Source organism: Sprattus sprattus (assembly GCF_963457725.1).
Source record: "Sprattus sprattus genome assembly, chromosome: 11".
NCBI classification, from domain to species: domain Eukaryota; kingdom Metazoa; phylum Chordata; class Actinopteri; order Clupeiformes; family Clupeidae; genus Sprattus; species Sprattus sprattus.
Window position 1 is genome coordinate 21,617,432 of NC_137909.1, and position 14,690 is coordinate 21,632,121.

At 42.0% G+C, this 14,690-nt stretch overlaps 2 protein-coding genes across 2 annotated transcripts; one reads left to right on the forward strand and one right to left on the reverse strand.

Moving 5' to 3' along the window:
• Positions 1 to 2,696: 2,696 nt before the first annotated feature.
• On the forward strand, positions 2,697 to 3,740 carry LOC308372363 (alpha-(1,3)-fucosyltransferase 7-like; the record flags this gene model as incomplete). Its single annotated transcript, XM_080847517.1, has 1 exon — positions 2,697 to 3,740. The coding sequence occupies one exon, from the start codon at positions 2,697 to 2,699 to the stop codon at positions 3,738 to 3,740; it is 1,044 nt and encodes a 347-aa protein (XP_080703643.1).
• A 3,501-nt stretch (positions 3,741 to 7,241) lies between these two features.
• Positions 7,242 to 9,700, reverse strand: pou5f3 (POU domain, class 5, transcription factor 3; the record flags this gene model as incomplete). The annotated part of the gene is made up of 5 exons (XM_080847678.1): positions 7,242 to 7,499; positions 7,809 to 7,973; positions 8,454 to 8,584; positions 8,727 to 8,838; positions 8,957 to 9,700. The coding sequence occupies 5 exons, from the start codon at positions 9,698 to 9,700 to the stop codon at positions 7,242 to 7,244; spliced, it is 1,410 nt and encodes a 469-aa protein (XP_080703804.1).
• Between the last annotated feature and the right edge of the window lie 4,990 nt (positions 9,701 to 14,690).

A 14,690-nucleotide genomic window follows, 5' to 3' on the forward strand; every position in this document is an offset into this window, starting at 1 on the left:
GGAACATTGTAAATAAACCTAAAATAAAAAGTTTCCTCTATGTAAACAATGTAAACAACCACCACCTATAAGGAGATTCCCTCTGTCAAATGGGCGCATCTCAAATAATTTGAATATTCTGGAAAAGCGTATGTATGTATATTTGTGAATGTGTGTCATTCTGTGCATCCTGTTCATGTGTGCCCCCACTTCCCTTTTCACTCTGCACAGAAATGTAGCCAGCCTTTTTAGGCTCAGAAAAAAAGGTTGTTAGAAAGTCCAGCAATAAAACGGTACAAGTGACCCGGTTCTGTTTGTGTTTAGGAACAAGGTTTTATTCACATCAACCCCTGAATAATCACCTAGACGGATGGAGGCAAGTACCTACTGCTAAGAGCTTTGCTTTACTTTTGTGGCAGGCAGGATGTGACTCAATGGTGTTCTAAATGGAAGATCATGTGTGACAAATTTGCTTCTGTCTGGTGTCTTAACCCTCCACGTATTAGATTTACGGTTACTAGCTCCGTTTTCAGCATTCGTCATGGCAGCAGCAAAATGATCCCACCTCCTGAACTTTCACTACCTGTCTTCCCCTCTCAGTGGGGTAGTTGAGTCACTAAACCTTGTGTCTGAGCTGAGACTCAAATCCCCAGTGTTCAAGCCCAAGTCCAAGTCCGAGTCACCAAAAAAGAAAACTCGAGACAATTACGAGTCACCATTTCCTGAGTCCGAGTTATCAAGGTGTAGTCTGAGGTGAGTTTCAAGATGGGCTCCAGTATTCCACTCTGGCACACTCAAAGAGCCGACATACAAATAAAACAAATCTACATTAAACCTGCTACCATTTCAAAGAAAGTTTATTTACTGTGTGTGTGACAACAGCCAAACAAATGCACTTGAAAGTGCAAGCAACCACTTTTTTTGCAGCTGTGAAGTAATCAGTGTCAGCTGTATAAGAATGAATGAATGAATATGGTTGTAGTGTATTCACAAATGACATTGCTGACATCACAGGCTGGGTGTGAGTGAACGAAGACACGAGTATCTCTCTCTCTCTCTCTCTAGCTTTTCCTTTTACTCACAGAGAGAGAGACAGAGAGAGAGGGAGGGAGGGAGGGAAATAGAGATGAGAAGGAGGGAGAGAGAGAGATATATATTGAGAGAAATATAGAGAGGAGAAAATTGGGAAGCAGATGAGTCTGAAAAGTCTTCAAGTTTCAAGAGTCTACTTTAAGAAAGCACAGAGGCATAGTAGAACACAGCTGGAGGAGACGGCCAGAGTTGCATGCAACCACAAGACTTCCTGCACAACCTTTATGGTAAGCCATCACATCCATTCATTTTGTTGGTTAACGATGTGCCTTTACACTTTCTTGTCAAAGCATAGAAATCCTCTTTCATGTCATTCATTGCATTAGATTTATAAGGGCAATTTTCTTTTTCATAAACAAACATACATGGTTAAATCAAGTGTTTCGTGGTGATGTACTCCGTTTTGAAATCTGATGCTGTGATGGGAAACTCAGACTTGCGTGTGTGTGTGTGTGAACATGTTACTGGCTGCAATATTTCTGTCAGAATATACCTGCCTCATCCAGTGGAAAACAGATCCACCCAAAAACACACAGAAAGATAGACATCATTTTCAGACAAGGAGGTAATCCAGAGAGCCGAATTAGATCACACTGATCCATTTCACCCTGGGTGGTCCATCATGTATATTGCAGACAAAAGGGGGATGTTTTCGTGCCAAGTCTCACGTTCACAAATGCTAAATGCTTGTTTGGACAAAATCGAATCAGTCAAATTTTAATCAGGCAACACATTAAAAAAAGGAATATAACTACCTTGATATGGTCTGATATTTGGGTCCATTGGTCGCTCTCCTCATCTTTAAGTCTACATACAACAATCTATGGGAACCGGGGATTGATGACATTTTTCAACACTCTTAACCTGATCTCTGTTTAAACCAACCTGACTGCAATTTAAAGCATAACAAAATCCCAAATAGGTTACATGAGTTAATTTAAATTGGTCACAATGTGCTCAAAAAAGGACAGAAGACACTGACTAACCGTAGGTATGCAACACTGTCACCAGAGGGAATGCGGTCTGTTGAGGATCTATATTTGGCTTTTTGGAAACATGGCTTCTCAGCATCTCCTTTTATGCTGTCTGATGACGCATTGGTGGACGCATTGCCACCATTATAAATATATAAGAGCGTTTTATGTACATATATGTAAGTATCTCTTTAAAAGACCAGTGAAAACCACAATTGGAACAGATAGTGAAACTGTTACAATATATGAATATGTACATCTCCATAGTGATGGATATGCTCCCCACCCCCACTCAAACAGAGACACATCCATTTACTCACTGTGAACTCCCTTGTCAGGAAGCTGGCCTCTTAACCACAGAGCTGGGTGACATGCAACATTTCAACAGCATGATAAAACAACAGCATGGGAAAACAGTTTTTTTAATTTTTTATTTCCTTAGAAACTAACCCCGACCACAGTCTGTGATTCAGCTCTTACCACAAACAAGAAACCAACCGACCGAAAACAAGTCACACAAATGCAAGAAAAGAGGAAACAAGCAAAGAGTATATATGTTATATTAGAATAATATTCCTTATATCCATTTCCCTCTCCTTATTAACGGCTGTGCGCTGTTCTTTTTCTTGCAGTGGTTAATATGCTATCTGGATGTCTACCATGTGGACTAATTCTAGGAAGAAGTGGTGCTGTCTTCTCTTCCTCCCTGTCGTTTCCCTTGCAACCTACACTTACTTCACACTACAGGCCTTCCCTTCCCTGAGAAGAGCCCCCCCTAGTTTTACAGGCAACAATACCATTCTACTGTGGCACTGGCCCTTTGGAAAGCCATACAACCTGAGTGGAGACGTGTGCTTGGAGCGCCAGGGTATCAATGGATGCCTTTTGGTGGATAACCGTTCCTTATTTTCAAGGGCAAATTTGGTGGTCTTCCATAATCGTGAGCTGGTGAGAGGTCTGCAGAAGTTACCGTTGAACCTTATCCGTCCATCGGGCCAGAGTTGGGTCTGGCTTTCCTTGGAGAGCCCGGAGAACAATGGGAACAGTTGGGTGCAAAGAAGACACTTCGACTACAGCATGACCTACAGACGAGATGCCGACATAACCATCCCTTACGGACAACTGGTGTCGAAAGAAGCAGAGAATGATGGTACAGTCAATGCCTCAATCCCAAAGGGAAAAACCTCCCTGGCATGCTGGGTTGTGAGTAACTTTTCAAAATATCATAAGAGAACAGCTGTGTATGAGAAGCTAAAAAAGGTAATTCCTGTGGAGGTGTATGGCAGAGCTGTTAATAAGTATTTGGATGCACAGAATCTGTTACCCACCATTTCTCGCTGCTACTTCTACCTAGCCTTTGAGAACTCCATCTCCACGGACTATATCACAGAGAAGTTTTGGTACAATGCCCTTTTGGGTGGAGCTGTGCCTGTAGTTTTAGGTCCACCGCGGGAACAGTATGAGGCAGTGGCCCCAAAGGATTCCTTCATCCATGTGGATGACTTCAGATCAATAGAGGAGCTTGGAAACTTTCTCAAGAAACTGGCTGAGGATAAGGAACGCTATGCCAAATACTTTGCCTGGAAACAACAGTATACTGTCAAACTGTACAGGGACTGGCGGGAGAGACTCTGTGCTATCTGCGCTAAGCACCAAACACCTAACACCTTTAAATCAGAAAAAGTTAACCTTTAAAAGTGAATAGGGATGACCTTGGTGAATTGAAAAGGTAAAACCCTTCAAATTTGTCAATGAGATTGTAATTTAAAATACTACTTGATTAATTAATCGTAATTTTTATTTAATGTGTGCAATAACAGTACTTCTTTAATTTAACACATTCCAAGTTACAACACCATGAATTAATACATTCCATTTGATTGATTTATAGATTATGAAACATCTCTTTTTGTGTGAATCTGGAACAATATATTTATTCTTGTTTATTCCACAAACATAAACAAGAAATACTGTACATGGTCTCTGATTGGTGTCTGCACATTTATTAAATTGAATAACATTTCAAGAGTAAACTAGACATACCTTATAGCAGTGCGTAATGTAACAGAAAAAGTCAGGGTTTTTCGTTCCAAGAAAAATGTGTTATCTTGAATGTTAATGTTTCTGGCAAATAGACTAAAAACTTTGTTGTATGTCTTATTTTGAGTGAAAATGTAAGGAACTAAAGTTTATGAATGTGGTGGTGTACACTGAAAGGGTTTGAAGCAGTACCTGGGGTTATGGAACCTATAGTGATAAAGCTCATGAATGTGACAGGTTTATTCTTGTGATACATTTGAGCATTTTGTACACATAAGGAACAATATGATCTTTTTGTATAGATGTACTTGGCTTTTTTAGTTTTGATCTCATGTTTTGAGAATTTTTTTAAATTATCAGCATTTATTGCATACTACCATAATCCGAATTTTAAATATGGCCACAAGCAGAGATCATCGGGGTCCAAACAGTGGGTGAACTGACCCAAGTAGGGCATGGTTGAATGATGAGGATGACTGCTTCAACATGTGACAAAGGACCATTTTAATTTTATGTAAGGATTTAAGACTAAATGAATTGTGAAGACAGACCAACATATCAGAGGAAGGGGAGAAAGCATGTTGTAGCTTGTTATTGTGACATCTGACAGTGGACTTCAGGAGGAGCCCCCCAGCACTGCCCGCCCTCACCATACTCAACAGTACTGTGCTGGCTGTGGAGTCCTTCAGGTTTCTGGGATCCACAATCTGCCGGAACCTGAAGTGGGAATAGAGGTGGCCCTAGCACATTTGGCGCTCTAGGCGAGCTTAGCTCCTTGATTGGCCATTGGCAACCATTTTGTCAAGCAAGCCAAATGGAAATTCAAGAGATGTGAGCAAAAGAAGCCAAGTTTTTGCTTAAGCGGTTCTTGAGATGTATAAATGCATCAGTTGCAGAGCCTCCTAAGGACAAAATAATGCTTCCAAAGAATAAGGTAGGGATGCTGGGTGTGAAGTTTGTGAAACCTGGGGTTAGGTTTTCGCTTTGCACATTATTCAGTAGATGGAGCGACTCCACAATGAAGTTATAATTATCTGGGTCATGCTCCTCCTAAAGGCCAACTTTCCATAACAATTTAGTAATTTTGATCAAAATCAAATAAAATCTTAACAGTTGATGAGCTGATGCCAAAAAAATACTTTGAGCCTACCCCATTCCAGGGTATGCTAACGGGTGAAACAGGACACTCACCCAGGGCCCTTTACCCTATATTCCGCATCAGCCATGTCAAGTTTCATGTGGATCGGTTAAGTCTAAGTATGTTATATTGTCGACCGAAAATTGGTGAACAAAAAAAGAAGAAAAAACAGCTTTGACCAACACTATATGCAGCAGTCATATTGCATATGAATTGGAATAGATTAAAGTTTCTTTGGTTTAACACTCACCAGAAACAGTAGGTTTTCTGTATGCCATGTTAGATACAATCAAATGGGGAATGGACAGAGTAAGTCTACTCCTTTTCCATTGTGCTACGCCAGACTGAAGTAGAGCCACAACAGACCAGAGGTCAACCACTGTGGACTCACACACACACCTTAGTCAATATGATCCTGTCATACAAGAGTAACGTACAGTAAATAAGATCCTGTCATTCAAGATCAACATTTCAATTTCAAAGAATAACCACGGGAAGACATGTTAAAATAATTCATTTTCAAAGAAATGCAGATTTTCTTATTTGGGTAAAGCCACCTAAGCTGTGCTAATAGGATATCACGTTGCATCAGATTCACTGATGAATGTATAACTGTTAAAGCAACACTATGGTCAATGACGTGACGGTAAAACTATCTATATTATGTAGTTCTAAGCAGGACAGACCACAATTCATTAAAATTCACATTATTATGACCGAAAAATAAAAGTCATGCAAGCAAAACGCATCAGGAAGGCTGAAGTTAGCTGACAAAGTGACGCAAATGTTTAATAATTCAAGTAAATTAAATGAGTGTGCATGTGTGTGTACATGTGTGCCTCATCCCCATCTTGTAAGTCTCAGGGGCCATATGAAGTAGCAGAGCACAGTTTGTCTAAGTGTTAGGAGACTTCTCACCCGTTTCCTGTTGTTGTTGTTGTTGACGCAAAATCAATGGAGCTAGAGACAACACACATTAAGTGGGTTTGAATGCCAGATGATGCATTTAATAGCTACATTCAGCAGGAAGGCAATATCATTTCAACCAAAGAAACACTCCAGGCTTAGTGTCTCAATAAATTATTCAAGACTTTCATTTACAGTATCCAGCAAAAGTGATGCAGCATCTTGAAAAGTGACTTGTAGAAAATGCAGGTGTAAACATAAGGCACATGACTTCTCCACACTGTGGCCATTAAGAAGACACACAAAATATACATAGATATAAAACTTTGAGAGCTGCCCATGGTTAAAAATAACAAAAACACAACTATCAGAAGCCCAGCGCAACGTGAGCCGTTAACATGCAACGTTGACAAATGAGAGAAGAGGGATGCACAATGAAGAGCACTACTCGATGTCCTCACAACCGTCCCTGTCTACTGAATGCACTTATCCTTTAGCTAAAAAGACAACTCTTAAAATCATGTTAAAGCAGCCATTTTGTAAAGGGTTGCATTTCTTACATAACTCATTTAGATTTATAAAAAAAAAAAAAAAAAAAAAAGTCTCAATCACAGAGGAATGCATTTCATCATTAATTACAGCAACTGAGAGCCCAGCGATTTGAAAATAATTCAGAATTTATGTTTTCTTAAGGACAAAAATGAAAATAGGCACAAAAACAAAATAAGCATTTCAAAAACATGGCCTTAAACCTTTGATAATGTGCAACAGCATTAGCAAAAATCTCTTTACCCAAGTTTCTCAGCTACAAAAGGCCACCCAATGAAAACTACACACACACACACACACTTCTCTTGCCAGCAACCAGGGCAAAACACCACAAACTGCCAGGCTTGTGATCTATGTGACCGATTAACTATTTGGGACACCAAACCAAGTTTGAAAACAAAGAGGTGTTCACACATTTCAATTGCTTGTATGTTTGGTGTAAAATATCCTCATGTTTTCAGTCTTAAGAGTCAAGTAACTGATCTTTCTTCATCCATCCCATGAAGGTGGGTGGGTGGGTGGGGGGGAGGGGGGTTGGCTGGGAAGGCTAAGGCCTGCTCCAGTTAGCTGGGGAGGTGACCCACCAGTCCCGGGTGCAAGTTCTGTTTGAAAACATCTGGTCGATGGAGGGGGGGCATGTACAGGGTGGGGCCGGAGGGGTGATTAACGGGGGGATACCCCTGTCCATGGAGTGTGTTGGGGATCATGTGAGATGGGGGAGGGCTCTGCTCGTAATACCCCCCCTCGGCACACTCATCATCGAAAGGCAGGGCTAGGCGTTTCCCTTTCTGCCTGCGGTTGCAGAACCACACACGCACAACCTGTCCAAAGACACATCACACACTTTAACACACATAGCCCCACATATAGTCAGTAATGTAATGTTATGGAAGACCTTTCACTACTAGTTAAAAGAAACAATTGCAACAAGACACTTGAAAGGACCACAACGCTGAAGACACAGAGGCTAAAAAAAAAGATGCCATATATCCCTTTTTTAAAGCACTTGTATAACACTTGCATAAGTTTAGAATAAACAAACCATGAACGCATGACATTCCTTATCTGTCCATCAGAGACACAGAACCCTCTAATGAGCTCAGGCTTAGCTGAATAGGAGGTGGACTCACATCACGCTCTAGGCCAAGGTCATCTGAGATGTGGGTGATTTCCTGGGTGTTGGGCTTGGGACATTTCACAAAATATGACTCAAGGGCGCTGCGCACAGTTCCCTCCAGACTGGTCCTCCTCTTTCTTTTTCTGGTGTCCACAAACACACGCTCGATTTTATACATCTGTAGGAAAAATGCAATTAGGAACATTAGTGGTGAGTTCAATAGTTGAACAGATAGAAGGTATACCCAGTGGTGTAGTTTTTCAGTCAGCATTGCGTATACCCACTTCTCAAAACAGGCCGTTTATCCTCTGCTGTATGGGCTGCTTTTAAGAGTATAAATTAAGAGTATACCCACTTCTCCAGGGACCACTACACAACTGGGTATACCCAACAATTGAAATGGCTGATTCAGCTTTATACAGCTCTCCCAACAGGCCTGTATTGCATATAAACGCCACTCTATCAAAGGGTCATCTTAGCTCAAGGAACGCTTCATATTGCCCACGTACTGGTGTTAGCTGATGTATGAGAGAAGGCTTAGAACGATATCAATGCCACAGGGGAAAGTTGACTATGTGTATACAAGTTGACAATGTGTATACAATTACGGAGCGTGAAATAGAGCCAGATACAAATCCTTATTCAAGCAGTCACTCACGTCTTGTGGATTTTCGGATGTCTCTGCGTCATTGAGCCATCTTTGCAGTAGTGGTTTGAGCTTGCACATGTTCTTGAAGCTCAGCTGAAGCGCCTCGAAACGGCAAATTGTCGTCTGGCTGAACATTTTACCTGGACAAGTGGAGGAAAACACGATGAGAATTAAAAAAAAAAAAAAAAAAGTCTGATATGACCTTTGTTAATGAGTTTTATTTGTTTTGCCACGTGAGACAGTTCAGTCTGTAAATTGAGTTTTACCGGAAAGACGACTTACCATAGAGGTTGCCCAATGCCAATCCAACGTCTGCTTGCGTGAAGCCCAAGGTGATGCGCTTGTGCTTCAATTCTTTTGCAAACTGTTCCAATTCTTCTGTGGTCAGATTCTCCTACGGAAAATTATTTGCAGAAATGTAAAAGATCATGCTAAAAATAAACATTCAGGTAATCTAGACTGAATGAAACACATTGGCCTGGTCGCTCATTGTAAAGGTCGGTCTTGCTCACCTCCTCCTCCGAGTCGCTGCAACCGCCGCTAGAGGAGCCGCTACTTCGGGCTGTAGTCTGCACTTGGGTCGCTGGAACAGTCTGTGCGGAGCCACCGCTGTAAAATCCAGCCCCAGAAAATGTATTCCCAGGTGGAGATGGGGAAAGAGAGGAAGATGATGCAGAGGACGAAATAGTTTGAGCTGCAGCTGTGTTGCTGGGAGCGCCGATGTGCGACAGGCCAGGCCAAAAAGATGGGTTCCACGGAGCAGAGTAATAAACGCCGTGGGCAACGGAGTTTGCCGGTGGTGGAACCTGAATCTTTGTCTCAGTATTGTACTCATCATTAACCTCCTTCTCCGTCTTTATCTCTGACATTTTTATTTGCTCTCTGGTCTCGGCAATTGGCGGACTGAGGTTTGCGGGCTGTGTGGCCATTGTCGTGCCGGCTACCTGACCGGTGTACTCCGGAGCAGCGAAAGGGTACCAATGTTTCGGCTGCGTAAAGTCCCCAGCCTGTACCTCTGATGATCTGTAGTCACCACCAACTGCGGGGAACGTAAAGAAAGCCTGTGGAGGCGGAGGGGCCATTCCGTTAAAAGATGATTTGTTGAAAAGCAGGCCCGGGTCTTGTAGCATGTGCTGAAACTGGAGCGATGCGTTGCCCAGTCCATCCTGACCTAAAGCCTGGGCATACATCGCTCTGTTGACATCAAAGGACCTTCCGTTACAGTCTGCTGCTGGACTTTGGGTTCTCTCAGACATCTTCAGGAGCAGTTGTAGAATACTTTACGTCTCGGCACACACTATCAGATAACTTGGGTATCGGCTGTTCTAAGTAAAAGTTACAAATCCCTCCATCATGGAAGAAAAGTAACAAGTCAATTCACTCGGCGAGATAAGGATCCTCCTTGCACGTTCTTTCTCGAGCTTGGTCAGAAAAGGACCTGTGTGGAAATTCAAGCATTTGGCGTCAGATGACAAATCAGTTTAGTCTATTCATTTAGGCCTAAGGTTCACCTCCACCCACTTCACTTTCACGCGTGCAGATGTCTACTTCTGACTTCAACAGGTTTTCTTAATCAGTTGATGTTAGAGGCTGGAGTCCTAATTGCCGCCTCTCCCATTGGCCAACCCAAACAATAGGCCCCAGCTGATGGTGAAGTTGTGAATGAACTTGATTTCTTTGGGCGTGGAGAAGAATGCGGCTACCGTTTTGTCAAGACAAGGAAGGGGTTGGTTAACCTTAGCCTACTAATTAAACTGGTCCATTTTATTTTCTTCCATGTCCCCGTTATTATAATTAACCGTTATAAGTGTTTACAAGAAAACTTACCGCTTAAGAGGATTTTTGCTATTTTCTTTGCTAAATTGATGGGGAATTATGCACGGCCAAATATAAGGCTGATGAGACTGTTAATCCATTTCGCGCATTAACATCGAAACAATGAATTTTCTAGAAGTTACACATTCGTAGCAGAGACATTTCGCATGCATAGGCCAATTCATTGAACTAACGTGGTTGAAATAATTCGCCTTAATCACTTATCTTTGGTATTCAAATTTACAATTTAACTGGAAAACTACATTTCAAACATGAAAATGAAACGTTCACCCGGAAAGTTCCCAGAGGATTGGAGTCATTTGGGTTAGAAAGCCTTAACCTACTATAGGCTAAGTATTGTAACATTTCATTAACTTACAGTGTGTCATTGGGTACGTTTTTACATCGTTTTTTGTCAGGTTCGTGCGAAGACAGTCATTTCACACAAAGCGAAAAAAAATGATCGTGATGTTTCAAAATACACTTGGTCCTCTACAACGTCCTCTACGTCAAGGTGTAATGTTTGTCTTTGGTATTGCAATCAGATACAAAATTGGATTACAGGTGTTTAATCTTGCTCGATGAAATAGGGACAGGCGCCCCTGAAATGTAAACAAGCACAAGTTTTCAGAGAAGTCCCATTTTTTTATGGCAGAGTTTATGTGTGGCCTACAATATTACTTCTTGTGCTTACATGCTACATCACCCTCGCTCTTTAGCGGGGTACATTCCATTGGAGCTTCGAAAGTTTACAAAGACACGTCTCCGGTGTAATTGGAAATATTCCTGCAAATGCATACAGCTGTGTCTGTCCCCCACCCCTACAGATTCTATCGCTCCAGATTGCGGCAGGAAGACGCGCTGCAGGAAGGTAGTGGGGGGGTATTGTGCAACAAGGCCCGGGGGCACCCCGCAGCTCCCAGACCCAAAGTTGCGATGGCCGGCCATTAGCTGCCTTTCAAGCGGAACAATACGTCGCAACCCTTTGATTCCGCACCCACCCCCTACTCCTGAAACAAACACCATCCAAAGGTTTCACACTCGACACAAGGACATTGTTGCCACTATAAGAATCTTTACTGAAGAGCACTATGCAGAGAAACCAGAGGACACACACACACTACACAAGGGAAAACCAGAAAGGACTGCTTACTGTTCATTTCCTTTGCTGGTTAGTGTCTGTCAGACCTACTCTGACTCAGCATTTGACACTCAATTTGCCTCCACTCCCCAACTAAAGGCACCATCCAGGCACAGCCATACTTCACTGTACTCCAAAATAAAACAATATACCCCCTACCATCAAACACACTTGGCTCAAACAGATCCAACCTAAGGACACAAGCAAGCTGCCCACTCTTCCACACTTACAAAGACAGAGAAGGAGCACAGAGGATGGCCGGGGCTCTGTCAAAGCCTTAAAAGACATCAAACCCCTGCTACAGGTATTGTATGGGCCCATGGACTTGGGTGGGGATTGTGATGCAAAGTGTAGACATTTGAGGAAAAAGTGGCCGGCATCAGAGAGACAGAGAACAAGCAGGGGTTTGAGGGGAGCAATGGGGATAGAGTGGGTGACGGGGCTTTCTCGAGGATTAGAGAGAATCAAAGTTTTTGAGAAGGGAATCGTCTTTTTTGTGGTTTTGGTGGTGGCATGTGGGAGAGGTTTCTGGCTCTTCCAGATGTTCTTTTTGAACAAAAGGAGACCCCATCCATAGGCACGCTTTGGTTTGTAGTTTGGGGATGTAACCACGCACGGTTAGTACATTAATCTAAACTTGAAAACAACAGGGAGCACAAGCCTCAGATTCTGACAATCATAATTTGCCATGCTCTGGGCCATGTGCCCGTGGCATGATGTGTCTCTGGAGGAGAGGGGGTTGAACTAGGGCATTATTGACCACCCTCAATGTTATTTGATATGTCTGATAAAAACACATACAAATAAAAAGAATATAACGAGTCAAAACCATGTCAAATCACCCACCTGTCTGCTAGCAACTAATTTCACAAGCGGGGGAAAAAAACTTACACAGTTATCTTAGACAGTTATCTCGAGTGTGATCTTTGGAGTGTTTTAATATGGAGCTTGAAACGAGATGGAGTGAGTGACTTCCATGGGAGGTGTCCAGCTGCTTGGGACTGTCAGTAAACAATGACTTGCAGACACAATCAGCAGCTACAACAGACCTACTCCCCTATAATGGGTGTGGAGCACTGAGCCCATTCTGCAGGAAGCTTTGGCTTTTTATGGTATCAACTGTAAACAGACAAATAAAATAACACAAAGGTCAAGACAAGAACACATGGCAGTAGGGCATTATCTATAATGGCTAAGCAGAAGCAGAAATAGTCTAATTTAGAGAAAGGAATGGACATAGAAACTCAACCATAGAACTAGAAATAATGTCCTGTACATGCAAATGCGTACATATTCCCATAGTGGTGTTTACATCATCTATGTCCATACACATATTCAAGATACAGAGTACACTTTAATAAAATTATCTACCTGGCATTTGTTATGTGATTGTATTGTTATGGCGCTATATAAATAAAATTGAATTTGTGCATCAAAGCCTCTGTAAGGATAATTTACAATAATTTGTAAACCAAAAATTATCTTTTTCAGTTGTAGGTTTTTGTCCCTCTGTGCCTTTGTGAATTCAAAATGTAGTATTTGTGTCATAGCCTACATCAATGAGTATTTCCTATTTAACACATGACTTATTTGATTTGTTACAGTTTTCTCCTCATTCTGGACATCCACAAGCCCTAGCCTAGAAGTACAAGTCCTCTTTACTCAATAGCGGCTCTCCACCCCAACCCCCTCATCACAGACTTACAAAAGCTGCCCTAGAGTCCCAACCCTCCTGTGTCCATACCCTCCTCAGAGGACCAGCCCGATGGCTTTTTAATTGCTGTTGACACCCCTGAGACGACTGCCGTCCTTTACCCACAACAAAATGTCCATCGGGTGACCAATGGCTGCCTTCCTAACGCCATTCAGGACGACAATGGCCTTAGATGGCTCCCCTACAGCCAACTCAATGGGTCTGGGTCATGTGACCACCAAGTCTCTGCAGCACTCGTCATGGAGATGCAGTTAATGGGAGATCTGAGGACCTTGGCAGATTTCTGTGTTATCTCCCTCCACCCTCCCCCGCCCCTCCAGGGCAGTCTGTATAGGTCAAGGTGGGAGCGGCAGAAAGATAAGCTCTATAAGAGTTGGGTGGGGGGGAAGTGTTCCTCATTGCTTATGTTGCTTTTAACTTACACATTAGTTCCATTAACTGTGAATTACTGAAAATACTTGAAATATTAAGGATGACACTCAAAACACAAAGTACTCAGCACTCAGCTTTCCATCAGTGATTCTAATGCTCACTCCACCATCAGCCAGCACACAGAGTTCTTGTGTAGAGATAGACAGCAGAGATAAAGGAGAATTAGAATTTAGATGCTAGCATTTAGGCAGAAATGGCCATTTGAGGTTTGAAATTGAATTGAATTCATACAGTTTACAATGACACTCTTAGAATGAAGTCAATGTTTATTAGGGTCTTGTACGTACAAAAGGTGACATAATTGATCACTTCTGTGTTGAAAAACAGAAAGAAACTGTTGTATAATCATCAATTGTATTAGTACATGAAGACAACTTAATTAATGAACAATCCTTGTAATTTAGCGGTACTCCTGCAGACTTTAAGTGCTTCTGGTCAGTTTCTGAAATCTGATATGTTTCAAGGACAGACACTAGTGGTTATTTACATTGACTTGCAATGAATGACAGACAAAGATTTTAAACAGTCTGCAACTTCTGATTTCTTTCTGAGATGAATTTACATTTCATAGGACAAAGGTAAAAATGTATGTCAGGAAAATATGTAACATCTCCTTTGAACTTAAAAAAAGAAATGTAGACGCACATAAAGACGTGTTTTGCTGTTCTACAAGGTAAAAAAAAACAAGTTTTCACAGCTTGACTGGAAGCTTTGTCTGGACCCTTCATCCAAATGGTTTCGGCTGATAATTGTTTCTGTTATTTACCGACATGACTTGACAAATATTTGATTTGATCAAGCCTTTGCTCTACCCTCAACACAGTTATTAGGTCAGAGAAAAGGGAGAGGGTGGTAGAGGGGTGACAGGGACAGACGGAGGGAGCATAATTATACATCAGATCCAAGATCAGTTGATGCCTTAGTAGTGTATATAATAGTGTATGGAAATGAGAGAGAGAGCGTGAGAGGGAGGTGGGGGTGGGGAGAGAGAGCGAGAGAGAGAGAGAGAGCGAGAAACAGCGAGAGAGAGAGACAGAGCGAGAGAGAGATAGAAGAGTGTCGGGGGTGGGTGTGAGAGAGAAACTGAAAAACTTGTCTGAAAAGACAAGAGTATCAGTACAGGAAAGTTACCCTTGGGTGAAAG